The sequence below is a fragment of the Nothobranchius furzeri genome, chromosome 15 (genome assembly GCF_043380555.1).
Source record: "Nothobranchius furzeri strain GRZ-AD chromosome 15, NfurGRZ-RIMD1, whole genome shotgun sequence".
Classification (NCBI taxonomy): domain Eukaryota; kingdom Metazoa; phylum Chordata; class Actinopteri; order Cyprinodontiformes; family Nothobranchiidae; genus Nothobranchius; species Nothobranchius furzeri.
Window position 1 is genome coordinate 45,945,197 of NC_091755.1, and position 14,170 is coordinate 45,959,366.

At 40.7% G+C, this 14,170-nt stretch overlaps 1 protein-coding gene and 1 long non-coding RNA gene across 3 annotated transcripts; one reads left to right on the plus strand and one right to left on the minus strand.

The window, feature by feature from the left end:
- The first annotated feature begins 4,972 nt into the window (after positions 1-4,972).
- LOC139063328 (uncharacterized) lies at positions 4,973-5,775 on the plus strand. Its single transcript, XR_011516692.1, has 2 exons — positions 4,973-5,073; positions 5,294-5,775. It is a non-coding gene; the product is annotated as an uncharacterized lncRNA (long non-coding RNA).
- Positions 5,776-11,903: 6,128 nt separating this feature from the next.
- Positions 11,904-13,944, minus strand: LOC129164810 (L-rhamnose-binding lectin SML-like). 2 transcript variants are annotated; one of them, XM_054746294.2, is made up of 7 exons: positions 13,566-13,943; positions 13,404-13,442; positions 13,084-13,108; positions 12,939-12,983; positions 12,264-12,396; positions 12,069-12,174; positions 11,904-11,976 (listed from the first exon to the last, which is right to left on the minus strand). In XM_054746294.2, exons 2-6 carry the CDS (start codon positions 13,440-13,442, stop codon positions 12,069-12,071), a joined length of 348 nt encoding a protein of 115 aa, XP_054602269.1. In that variant the 5' UTR covers positions 13,566-13,943; the 3' UTR covers positions 11,904-11,976. The 2 variants fall into 2 exon arrangements, with proteins under 2 accessions (XP_054602269.1, XP_054602270.1); XM_054746295.2 differs by having other exon boundaries at positions 11,904-12,174; positions 13,566-13,944.
- Between the last annotated feature and the right edge of the window lie 226 nt (positions 13,945-14,170).

Sequence of the window (14,170 nt, forward strand, 5' to 3'; positions counted from 1 at the left end):
GGTTGCAGAGCGGAGATGGAGAAATCAAATATATACAGAGCTACTTAAATCATATAATAACGCAGTGAGAAATTCAAGACACTGTTGGTCTCTCTTCCTTTAGACCAAGCACGGGTATGGAGTAGATGGAGTTAAACACCTTTTAAGTTGACAGAACGAGGAGACAAATGATCAGAAGTCCATTCACTGTTTCGCCGCTCATGAGGGGGAGAGCCTCTGCAGCAAGTCCCGCGACCTGCTCTTGCCAGATGCTTCGGACAGACTCTCGCCGTTCTACTGAAAACGGCTGATTTTTATTGAAGATTACAGGAATGTTACATACGCAGTTTGCCATGTACATACGTCAATGATCATGACAGGTGAAAATAACAGCCTTGTTAGCGGACAGTTTCCTTGAGATTACCAGGAACATCCTGATATATTCATGACAGGAGAAGATACATTCACTGGTACCGAGAGGCACTGAGTGGAGATGGAATGTGCACACTCCTTTCCCTGGTGCAGGAAAAGATACACAGCTATTAATCTTTGTGTGAAGGCCTTGAGTATCTGAGCGAGTTTCCATAGCATAGATAATAAAATGAGCTTATAAGGTAAATATATATATATATTGCCTTGTTAGGCAGGATCTAACATGTCACAAGAACTTGTAATTCTTAAGATAAGCAGAAACATCCTTGGTAACCTGGTACAAGAAGAGACTGCAATGTCTCACTCCCTTTTGGAGTTCCTGCAGCTGTTTTAAGAGCTTGTGCAGGAGAGAAACACAGAGAGACCTTTATATTATAACATGATCCCATAATGAAAAGAGTAGCATGTAAGAATGAATAATAAAAGAGCTTATATGAGAGTTACATATATTTTCAATCCCCCTTTTGAACTCTTTTAAGAGTTCAATAAAGATATAAGAAATCAAAACAATAACACCAAATTCCATCAAAAAGAATCCAATAAGCAAAGTTTTAAAATACCAATACAAACAACCAATCAGATTACATTTACTCATCTTTCTAGCAGTAAACTAATACAAAAAACATGATCATACTTTCAACTGAACATGTTACAACATGTATGGATCGCATGCAACTCCATATGAGGGCGAAAAACCCTAATTATCATATGTTTATAGGGAAAATTCCCCCATGTCCCCCCATTTGTCATATCTCAATTTTGGGGCGAACGCCTGTTGGCATAGAGTGTGCATGCCTAGGACATCAATGATCAAAAGAAATAAAAACAACACAATCAAAAAACTCATAGAAATAAACAGTTTAAGGGATTGTTACAGAAATCACTCAATATTCTCACACTCTAACAACATCTTCTTCATCATGAGAGTCATCACTATCATCAGAGGGTTCCCCTCCCAAATAGATGTTAGGATTGGCTAGTAACAAGGGCATCTGGATAATTGGGTCAGCAGGTGGAGGAGAGATGGCAGTGGTGATCAATATGTGCATTCAGAATTGAGTTTGGAAATGCAATGAGTGTAAACATATATCTAATACTAAACAGGTAAATGAATAATAATATAAAATGAGTAGTGGGTATAAAATATAATCCTTGTAAAATAAATGAGGGTGTTAAATAGAACCCTTGTAGAATGTTCATAGGGTGGTTACTTCTTCCCCCTGTTGAGGTCCTTTCACTGGCTCCAGGCAGCTGCAGGGGGTGATGATGTCAAGATTCTCGTCCTGCAGGATGTGGTGGCAGCTTGGCATGCTACTGTAGTCAGCTACTTCTCTTCCTGGTTTTTTGGATCCTTTCTCTGGTTAGGCAGATGTCAGCTGCTTCTCTTCCAGGTTAGGCTCCTCCCGTCCAGCCGGACAGCGTGTGATGTCCTCTCCGTGATCCTGTATGGCCCGGTCCACCTCGGTTCCGTCCACTTCCTTTTGGTGACTTTTAGCAGGACCCAGACGCCTGGCACCGAAGACGAAGCCTCTTCGTGTGTGTAGTTTTGGTCCAATGAAGGCTTTCTCGGCTTGTGCAGTCCTTGATCTCGGCAGATAGTTGGTAGGAAGATTCACACTCCGGCCGGACCAGAAGTTCCCCGGACCGATCGCCTAGGGATTAGAGGTTATGCACAAAAATGTCCTAGCTCTTACTGACCCTAGCCTCTGATACCTTCAACATCAGATACATACAGTTACGAACAGCAAGCGCAATTAAAGGTATAGTGACATCACGACATGGACACACAGACACACAAACACATACACATGCACATACACAGAGAGAGAGGGAGAGAGTAAGAATGTGTGTGGGAGAAAGAAATGAGTGGGATCCACTTCGCCACCAGCATCTCCACCTGTGTCACAGAGAAAAATTACAAAGAAATTAAAACACAAAGCAAACAACAATAATTCAATGAGTATAAATGATCAAACTAAAATATACAACCATGCATGGGTTTTATAACAGTTCCGGCAACACTGGAGAGGAAGCCTTGTATAATGAATTCTTAAGATGTCCTTCATCAATTAGAGGTTATAGCCAAATTGTTTCAGGATCCTGAATTTGAATTGGTCAATTTACTCAGAATAGCCCAATGGCTTTGTTGATGTTTCTCAAGGCTCAGCCACGCCCATATAGATAAATAAACAAACAAACAAGACAAACACAGTCAAACACACGGTCCATACACGTCTCTGTGCCCTCACACACCAAGCAAATGTCAGACTGAAGCGAAAGTGTGAAATACTTAACCTAACGCTAAATCAGTGGAAAGAAAAAATAAGACCTAAAGCGTGTAATCAAATTAATCCAACAAAACTTCCCATAACTGCTGTTCTAAACTCACGTTGCGATGTGATCTCTCCAATTAGAAATTAGGAAAATCACTTTACTATCAATTCAACCAAAAAGTTTCAGGTTGTCCCTTACCTAAACTACTTGTCTTTCTTACCTTCTTTATTTTATTTTTTTTAAGAACCTCACTTAGCACAAGAAATCCTAAGAATTAATTCACTACTTAAGGTTAATTTGTAAATAACGAAACTGCAGTTACAGGTTTGTTTGTGCATAGTATTGGTAATCAGCAGTTTTTTTTCCTTATCTCCACATCTAGAAGTGTGTTTCTGTGCTACTTCTCCATCTATAACACAAGTTAGTATCATCCTTAAAGCATCTGAAATTAAGCTGCATTGCTAAATCAATAACGTGATTTGTGCTAAGAAATACTCCCCTATCCTCTTCCTTTTTCCAGTGGCGCTGAATGACAGATTTTAGATCAATTTAACGTTTTATCACTATTACGTTTCATTTAATTAATTTTGCTTTTTCTCTCTTATTTTTGTCTATTTATTTATTTATGTTATTTACTTATTTATCATGCCATCCTGTGATGATAATCTTAAAGACTTTTTAGCCAATTGTCGTCAAAAAGGCCAATTAAAAATATTATGTTAAAGATTTCACAAGATAAAAATGTGAACATAATTTTTATCGAATGAGGGGTACAATTATTCAATATTTTTGTGACATTATTTTCTACGTTAGAACTTACAGCTGATAGAAAAATATAGGATCAGCTAGGTTTGGCTAGATCTGTTGGGAAACTCAACGGAGCTGAAACAACACTGTTGTCTCGGATGAGATGTTCCATGAATCATTTAGTCAGCTGGATGCCAAATTATTCATTTAATGTTTATTTTTATGCAATGAATGGAATGGGATGGAACGTTACTATAAACTATCCGGAAATTTGCGCATGTTTGCTCGAAGGAGAGAACTGTTGAAGCCTAAAGCGTTCTCCTAGACTTATAAATAGACACCGTTTCCTTAACCAATGAAAATAAGTGATGACGCTGATGTATTCCGTTTTGAAAAGAAAATAAGGCTTTACTGCATGTCCGCTGCAGCTGAGAATCCTAGGACAATAAAGATTATATTGACGTCCAATGGTGAGTTGGGCTGAAATCCAGGTTACTAATCCTATTATTTATTTATTTATTGATATTATTATTATCTTTTTTTAGGCTAACTTTCTCAGTTAACTATGTTCTACAGTAGTTTAGTAAATTTTCCACAGTTCTGACATTTCATCAATTCAACTGGTTGTTGCCAAAAAGCCTTGTTCATTACCTGACTGCAGCAAGCACTCTTTTACTGGGTGTAACCATAGGAAACAGTCTCTTTTGAGCCTCTCTTTGTAAGTCCAGGATGACCACCGTCATTGATTAAAGTTCACATGTTAGCACACATGCTCCCCCTTTTGTACTTTGTTTCATCAGCAGCAGGGCAAATAAGTTTCTGCCTCTTTGTCCATCTTGTAGTGCTCCCCGTCTTGATGTTATAAGTCACAGTTTTTGGTGAGGGCTTCCAGGTTCTCTTTGTATAGAAGTCAGACCCAAACATTCTTTGCAGCTGGTTGTGACAGGCCCACCCAGTAAAGTTCATACCTCCACAATGCACAGCAAACGTTTTCCTTAAATATGTTGATTGAGTTGAAAGGACAGAACTTTCTCTTTTACAAATCAAAATCAACGAAGGTTTCTAATATTTAGTCAACTTTATTGACTCAAAAATAAATCTGAACTACTTCCTATGCACAGTTTGTTCTGAATCATCAAATCAGTTCTACACAGGTTTTAAACATTAAGCACAATCTATCCCAAATGCAAGATCCCTCCTTTCATTTTTTATTTATCTATTTTATTTTGGGAAAATAACTACCAGTTTTTAACTCAAAACAGCCTAGTACAGTTTCTAGCCAGGTTACAGGAAATAATACTTAGTTTATCTGTTTTTTCATTATTCAGCATCCCAAAATCCAGCCATTAACGTTAATGGTTCTTAAAGTTGAGGCAAGACAATTATTGGATTTTGTTTTATAGCAAGATTTAACAAATATTTTATTTCCTTACTGATTATTTGTTAATTTTATGGTTTTCATAAAGATGATCCTGAGAGGTTCAGAGCTGCTTTTCGCAGCACCCTGTGCTATTTTTAGACTGCGGAACTTCTGTGTGTAAAAGTGGGTGGAGTCAGGTCCCCAGGCTGAAACTCCAGTCATTTTCACTAGATCTGTCCGAGAGGAAGGATCTCCTGAATACCCTAACCAGAAGCCTTAAGGTACGTCCAAAACACCGAAAAATATCCTTTCTAAAGTCACAAATTGCTTAAAACTGCATGTTACACAGAAAAACTGTGAGAGCGAGGGAGTCCAGCTGACTCCACGGCCCATAATCAGACAAAATACTTCCTTTATAACCACAACCATACAACTTTTGTATTTTAAAGGATTTTCTTGTCCTCACACTAACGATAAATTCTTTTTCTATTGTTTCCACAGTCTCTCGAACTAAATAACCGTCTAGTAAAAACATGGACCGCACCCTGTTTCTCAAGCAGCTGCTCCCTCTATTAAAAACTGAATCATTCAGAAGATCCAGCGAAAGCAGCTCATGCAAGAAGACACACATTCACTCATTCACAAGGCACAGAGACATTCTTTGTTTGTCACAGTCTCTTTTTATTATTATTATTATTTTTTTAAGGTAAGTCAGTTCGTCACTTATTTATTCTCTCTCTCTATATATATAATATTTTAAGCACAGAATTTATTTAACACTGCACTGGTTATTTTCAGAATTTAATGCTTACTATGCTTTTAAGCAGGCCTTATGTAACATTAGAGCAAATCCAATTGCAATTTTTTTTGAGAGCGCTCTGAGGAATAGTTTATATATTTATTTTCTGCAGATCTGTTTTGATTTTACTGTTTAGCAGCTATATGACTATATTTCTAAAATAAAGCTGTCATTTACATCCTTACTTGCGTTTCTTGGTGGTTTTTTCCCTTTTTTCATCTCCAGGTCACTTAACCCCCAGATCGGGGTCACTCACATGCTGCCCCACACACAAATGATTATCACGCTTCTACACTACATATGTATATATGTATACACATATACATACATACACACATACATATGCATATGTTACTTTAAAAACCTTTTATTTATTAACTTATGGTGTTCTGTTCAAAGACTGATCAGAACAGGGTTGCAGAATTTGAATTTTGCGTAGCTCCAAACATTAATTTTTAGCACTGCAGTGTAATTTACATATACGAGTTGCAACTTTTTAAAGCTCTTATTATCTTATTTATTTATTTTCTGGTACCGCATCAGGCCTTCACACACACACCCAGCGCTGTACACTCACACGCACACACATGGAGCTCCCAAAACTCTGCTCTGCATTCTGCACTCTCCTAGTGCTGCACTTTCAATCCAGAGCCATAAGCAGCCTCTTGCTGCGCCTCACACACACAGGCTGAACTCAGCTTACACACACAGTGAAGCTTGTCTACAGCTGTGCCTTTTTTCTCTCGATTCTGCAGCCTTCACTTCCCAAATCTTTCTCCAGTTACCTCTACTGTTAACATCTACCCCTTTTTTCTTCATCGCCTCTTCCGCTGACTTTCTCAATAAAACCTTATTTCTCGTGGCTTCAACTGGGCTGCTTGTCATATTTAAACATTGCTCATTTTATGCAAAAACAGCCAAAAGCACGCAGAAATAGCCAAAAGCACTGCTCTCTTCACACAGAAGCAGTCAAAACATTTATCATCTTATGCAAAAACAGTTACCTCAGAACATTTTTCTCATCTCATGCAAAAGGTCCTTGACCTTAAAAATCCAGGGAGCTCTCTTTAGCCTCCCCTTCCCTTAACACAAAACCAGGTCCTTGACCTTAAAATCCAGGGAGCTCTCTTTAGCCTCCCCTTCCCTTAACATAAAACCAGGTCCTTGACCTTAAAATCCAGGGAGCTCTCTTTAGCCTCCCCTTCCCTTAACATAAAACCAGGTCCTTGACCTTAAAATCCAGGGAGCTCTCTTTAGCCTCCCCTTCCCTTAACATAAAACCAGGTCCTTGACCTGTGGACTTTTAGGGTTCCCACACCTATGGATCCAGCCAAGCATTATATAACCTCGTTATATATTCTATCCGCTCGTCAGCAAATAGTGTGGTCAGCCACGACCTGGAAATGGAACTTTAGGGCTATTCTAATAGCCCTGGGTCACCATCCCTTCTTCTGTACTATTTCCTTTTCTCATTTACTCATTAAACCATTAGAAAAATCCTCATTTCATTTCACCATTAAACCATTACAAAAAATCTCTTATTCTTTCTGCACTTGTCTCCACTTTCTTCTCCAACTATTATTTTAGGACCACAGCTACTGTGATTCTGGACACAAATGCTTTGGATAAATCCAATGAGCAGATTTTAGATAATAGGCTCTGCTTACCTTATTTCCACCGCGGTGTTTTTGTGCCAAGATCTGTTCGCTGGGTCAGTGGGTCGAATCGTCCTCCAAAAACTCCTTTTTCTTCAAAAAGAAAAAATCCTGTTCGTGACGCCAAATTTGTTGGTCTCTCTTCCTTTAGACCAAGCACGGGTACGGAGTAGATGGAGTTAAACACCTTTTAAGTTGACAGAACGAGGAGACAAATGATCAGAAGTCCATTCACTGTTTCGCCGCTCATGAGGGGGAGAGCCTCTGCAGCAAGTCCCGCGACCTGCTCTTGCCAGATGCTTCGGACAGACTCTCGCCGTTCTACTGAAAACGGCTGATTTTTATTGAAGATTACAGGAATGTTACATACGCAGTTTGCCATGTACATACGTCAATGATCATGACAGGTGAAAATAACAGCCTTGTTAGCGGACAGTTTCCTTGAGATTACCAGGAACATCCTGATATATTCATGACAGGAGAAGATACATTTACTGGTACCGAGAGGCACTGAGTGGAGATGGAATGTGCACACTCCTTTCCCTGGTGCAGGAAAAGATACACAGCTATTAATCTTTGTGTGAAGGCCTTGAGTATCTGAGCGAGTTTCCATAGCATAGATAATAAAATGAGCTTATAAGGTAAATATATATATATATTGCCTTGTTAGGCAGGATCTAACATGTCACAAGAACTTGTAATTCTTAAGATAAGCAGAAACATCCTTGGTAACCTGGTACAAGAAGAGACTGCAATGTCTCACTCCCTTTTGGAGTTCCTGCAGCTGTTTTAAGAGCTTGTGCAGGAGAGAAACACAGAGAGACCTTTATATTATAACATGATCCCATAATGAAAAGAGTAGCATGTAAGAATGAATAATAAAAGAGCTTATATGAGAGTTACATATATTTTCAACACGCATACCTTTCCAAACTCATTCTAGACAATAAACACAATCCCAGAATACTTTTTTTACCACCATAAACAACATTTTAAACCATACTTCCAATTCACTTCAGAAAACACCCTCAAATGCACTCTGTGAGGAGTTTGCAGCCCACTTCAGAGGGAAGGTAGACACCATCAGATGGAATATTTTACCCTCCATTAGTAATAAGGTTTTAGATAAATTTGAATGTGTGTCTATACCAGAGGAAACACTGGACAGCTTTGTCCTGGTAGAAGCTGAGACTCTTGATAAAGTTTTCTCCTCAGTGAGACCCACCACATGTGTTCTGGACCCAATTCCAACTTCGCTCTTTAAACAATTTTATGGATCATTTAGTGATGAGATTTTAACCCTGATGAATTGCTCCCTTCAGACGGGGGTCTTTCCTGCTGCCTTTAAAAGGGCGGTGGTGAGGCCCCTGTTGAAGAAGAGCAATTTAGATTTTAATGAATTAAACAATTATCGACCGGTATCCAACTTACCATTTTTAAGCAAGATTTTAGAAAAGTTGGTTTTAAATCAACTAAATGATTTTATAAACACTAATAATGTCCTAGAGAAATTTCAGTCTGGTTTTAGGGTGAACCACAGCACCGAGACAGCCCTTCTGAAGATTTTAAATGATTTTAGAGTAAATTATGATAAACAGAAGTTGACAGTGTTGGTTCTACTGGATCTAAGTGCTGCCTTCGATACGGTAGACCACACTATTCTTTTAACTCGTTTACAACAGATTGGCCTCTCTGGTGCTGTACATAGATGGTTCACATCCTACCTCACAGACAGGACTTTCATGGTGAGTTTGGATACCTGTTCCTCTAGGGTCCATGGGATTACATGTGGTGTGCCCCAGGGTTCAATTTTAGGCCCAGTGCTTTTTAATCTTTATATGCTCCCTCTTGGCAGTGTCATCAGGAGACACGGGGTCAACTTTCACAGTTATGCTGATGATACACAGTTGTACATCTCCGTGTCTCCGGATGACTCTCGGTCAATGGATGCACTTTTTAACTGTATTTTAGACATCGAATCCTGGATGGCAGAGAACTTTCTCCAGCTCAACCAGGACAAAACTGAAGTTTTAGTCATTGGTCCTGAGGCCCAGAGAGAGAAGCTTTTACCGAAATTACAATCTCTGTCTTTTAATCCATCTGAACAAGTGAAGAACCTGGGTGTGATTTTTGACTCTGAGCTGACTTTTATCCCACACATTAAAAATATCACAAAAATAGGTTTTTATCATCTAAAGAACATCGCCAGAGTCCGCCCCATTCTCTCTCGGGCCAATACGGAGACGTTGATGCATGCTTTTATCACCAGTAGGATAGACTACTGCAATGCCCTGCTTTCTGGTCTTCCCAAAAAGAGCCTCTCAGGCTTACAAATTTTACAAAATTCGGCAGCACGTGTCCTGATGAAGACCAGGAGGCGGGAGCACATGACACCAGTTTTAGAATCATTGCATTGGCTGAAAGTGATCCGAGAGGACTGGATTATGTGGAAAGATCGTTATTTCCTCACACTCTATGCCATAAGTCAGCACAAGGTCTAGTGTATGATGGCAGGAGTGGGTGGAGCTATGTATTCTTTGAGTAAAACCAATTGAGTCCAAGATATTACTAAAGGCTACATTGAGGCTATCATTTTCAATGTCCACATGAATATTAAAATCCCCCACTACAATGACCTTATCAGTATTTAGCACCAAATCAGACAAAAAATCAGAGATCTGATCCAAAAACTCAGAGTAAGGGCCTGGTGGATGATATAAAACTACAAACAAGAGTGGTTTTACAGTTTTGCAATCTGGATTAGGAAAACTAAGAATACGATGTTCGAACGAACTGTAGCTATTAATTTGTAAGGGACTGATTAATAAGTCCGAATGGAAAATGGTTGCTACTCCTCCTCCTCACCCTGTACTTCGAGCAATATGATGATTTAAATAATTTGAAGGAGTCGACTCGTTTAAGCTAACATAGTCCTCTTGCTGCAGCCAGGATTCTGTGAGAGAGAGCAAAGAGATCTGAGTATCACAAATCAAGTAATTAACTAACAAAGTCTTAGAAAAAATGGATCTAATGTTCAACAACCCACATTAAATTTTTCTAGTTTTTTGCTCAGTTGAATTTGTTCTAATATTTATGAGATTTCCATGATTTGCTTTATTATGCCTGATATTTAATCTGTGTGGTTTTGGCCGTGGGCAGTACACTGTCTCTATGGGGTAGTGGGTGGGTAACAGTACAGAAGCTGCAGAGGGGTGGGTTAAACTACCACTCTGCTTCCTGGTCTGGACCCTGGGTAGTCATGGAGGACTAATAAAACTGGCCATGTTCCTAGAAAGAAGAGCTGCTCCATCCAAAGAGGGATGGATGCCGTCTCTCTGCATCAGACCAGGTTTTCCCCACAAGTTTTCCAATTATCAATGTAGCCCACGTTGTTTTCAGGACACCACCTAGACAACCAGCGGTTGAAGGACAGCATGCGGCTAAACATGTCGTCACTGGTCCGATCAGGCAGGGGGGCAGAGAAAATTATGGAGTCCGACATTGTTCTGGCAAACTTGCACACCGAAGCAACATTAATTTTAGTGATCTTCGACTGGCGTAACCGGGTATCGTTACCGCAAGCGTGAATAACAATCTTACTGTATTTACGCTTATCCTTAGCCAGCAGTTTCAGATAAGATTTGATGTTGCCCGCTCTGGCCCCAGGTAAACATTTAACTATGGTTGCTGGAGTCTCTAATGCCACGTTTCTGACTATGGAGCTGCCAATGATCAGAGTCGGCTTGTCAGTGGGTGCGTCACTGAGCGGGGAAAATCTATTAGAAACGTGAACGGGTTGGTGGTTACCCACGGGCTGGGTTCTATGCTTCCTGCGTACCGTCACCCAACCGGCCTGAGGTCCCGGCTGCTCGAGTTCTACTGGAGGACCGCTACGGGGTTGTTCTGAGCTAGTAAGCCCCGCGCTAGCTAAGTAGCTACGTCTGTTTACAGGTTTTTCAACAGCGCAGAGCCGGGACTCCAATTCCGACACCCTCGCCTCCAAAGCTAAAAAAATGCTACATTTATTACACGTACCATTATCACTAAAGGAGGCAGAGGAGTAACTAAACATCTGACACAGAGAGCAAGAGATAGGAGATGGAGAAGCAGAGACAGAAGTAGCCATAGCCTTGCTGAGGCTAAGCTAACTGGACGAGCAAACTGTTCAGTACCAAATAAACTGCGTGCGAACTCAAATGGTTCCCTAAAAGCTAGGTGGAACAACAGAAAATGTGTGTTTTTAGCGTGCTTTAGAGCTACAATAACTCAGAGATAGCCTGCTACAGAGAAATTAAATCGGTTTTAGCAAGCCCAAACACCAAACAGCTTCACGGAGTGCAACACTGAAAACAGGAAACAGGAAACACCTTACCCCCAGGTGCAGCCAATCAGCCCAAGTTAACACTAAGACTTGGTGGTGCCCCGATTAACTAATATAAGATTATAAACAAGCTGAAGCTACACCACATTTGAAATATAGATATAAAATCCATGTTAATCGCTACATGACTAAACATTCATTTTTATTAACTTTGGCATCAATATTGGTCTGTGTAGAAAAATCCAATCCTGTAAAAAAAACGCTCCAGAAAAAAACCCAAACTGCACCTTAAGTCTAATATTAGTTTGTAAAAAAGAAACCATGAAGACAAAGACATGAATGCATGTGGTTTTATTGATGTTTCTTCTGAGACTCAAACTTGGTGCTTGATTCAATCTCAGGCCAAGAACTAAACCGTAAGATGAAAACCATGAATTAAGTCTGTTGCTGTAGCACAAAAATGTTTATGTCACAAAACTTCAGGGTTGAACTGGTTCCTACTTAGTAACAGTCGTAGATCACGATCAGGTACTTGACGGTTCCGGGGCAGGGGTTTCCATAAACATCGTTACTGGCTGTGATGCTGCAGCTGTTACCCCCGTTACAGCTGTGGATGAAGAGCAGCAGGAGAACCAAACATTAAAGTTTTATCTCTGCATTATTCCTGGACTTCAGAGAAAAAGAGAGAAATGGTACTTTTCAGCAACAATAGTAGTGAAACTGGAGCAGAAGGTGTTTTGGAGCTGATATGGAGGATGTCCAAAGGAGCAGGTGACGGTGTCATGACGTCCATACTCAGCAGAATCCACGTAGATGGTCATTCCGAAAGCTGAGGTTAAAGGTCAAGCAGAACAGTTTTAACACACAACTTTCCGGGAGTCAAATGTAACTAAAGGAGACTAAATAACAAACTAACGAATCAGGAAACGTTCCTCACCGCCGTCTCCACCAGCGAACACTAAAGAAATGAGCTGGTTTCTAACCTGAAGGGTTTCTAAAATGGTAAAATGGTAAATGGTCTGTATTTGATATAGTGCCTTCTAGAGTCCTGGAATCCCCCAAGGTGCTTTACAACACAATTAGTCATTCACCCATTCACACACACATTCACACCCTGGTGGGGATGAGCTACAATGTAGCCACAGCTGCCTTGGAGCGCACTGACAGAGGCGAGGCTGCCGAGCACTGACGCCACCGGTCCCTCCGACCACCACCAGCAGGCAACGTGGGTTAAGTTTCTTGCCCAAGGACACAACGACAGACTGAGTGGGACTCGAACCTGCAACCTTCCGATAACGGGGCGAGCACTTAACTCCTGTGCCATCTGTGCCACCGTCGTTTGTGTGAGACCAGAGGAAACCAGAGGCTTACCACACTTCAGCTCGACCGTTGATTGCTCACATATGATGAGATGACCTGTAAAAAATATGAACTAAATCAGATGTTTTATAGTTTCATAAACAGTCATGATGCTTTCATCTGAGAAGCTGCTGCAGTAAAATAAAAAATAACCTACGTGCAGCGAAAGCTTCACAAAACATCTGTGGATGTAAAAAACAGAGTCAGAACCAGAATGAAGCCAGTAGAAACACATTTCTATGTGGACTGGTCAGACTGGTGGAGCTGGGAGCTCTAAGATAAGTCATTGGTGTTATTTTAAATCTGAGTGTTTAGCTGAAAGTGGATCATCTGTAAAACATGAACGAAGCTTCTGCTTCGTTGGTTTTAAACACGTTTCATTGGTTCGTTTCTCATCAGGTCGTCGTGAGAAAATAAATCCACCAAAGTCACATTCATGCTGATTATTTAACTACAGAAGAACTTCTGCTGACTCACATTTCCGAGGAGCAGCAGGAAGAGCAGACGTGACGCCATCTGGGTAGAACGTGTCATTTTAGTGTTCAGGAGGAAAATCAACATTAAAAGACTTTTCTAAAAACTCTGACTTGGATATCCATCACGAGCAGTAACAGTTGATGAAGAGAGGTCAGGGTTTACCTTGTTGTGATGAATCCAAGCAGCAGCAGCAGCAGTCTCTGGGTGAAGGATGCCTTCCTGAACTAAACACAGAGTTTATATGCCGTTGCTCCAGCTGGTGGACCTGTCAGTCACTGATGACAGCTGATTAGATAAACATGAAGACCACGGGGCAAACACACCCAACCCTAACCCAGGTAGTACTGGGACTGGTCAGTGTGGGTCAGCAGCAACGACCACACCTGAAGCTGCTTCACGTATCTGACCACCATCTCTCTCTCTCTTTGTGTCTCCAGCCCAGCAGGTTGGTGCTGATGGAGCACGATGCTGAGGTTTTCTAAGATAAGGTTTAGGTCAGCTGTTCTGTTGTTGACAAGAAGCTTTTAGTATAATCTGGGTTATAATCTGGGTTTTACAGCATTTTACATCCACGTCCACATTCTCCAGTTCCCTCAGTCTAATCCAGATTTTATTATCACTCCAACAGTCAGCGTAGTTTCTGTTGGATCTCAGACACCCCTGCACTGCTGACACCTCATACCCACCGCACAGACACCAGCCACATGCCCAAAGCTCTGACACCTGAAGCACCTCCGAGGAAGCTCCTCAAACGTTCTGACCGAAAA

Coding starts and splice junctions, on each gene's coding strand:
- LOC129164810 (XM_054746295.2), bottom strand. CDS start 13,442: ATGGCGTCACGTCTGCTCTTCCTGCTGCTCCTCGGAAAT. Junction 12,984..13,083: donor TTGTGAAGCTTTCGCTGCAC/GTAGGTTATTTT, acceptor TATTTTTTACAG/GTCATCTCATCATATGTGAG. Junction 12,175..12,263: donor ACTACTATTGTTGCTGAAAA/GTACCATTTCTC, acceptor CTTCATCCACAG/CTGTAACGGGGGTAACAGCT.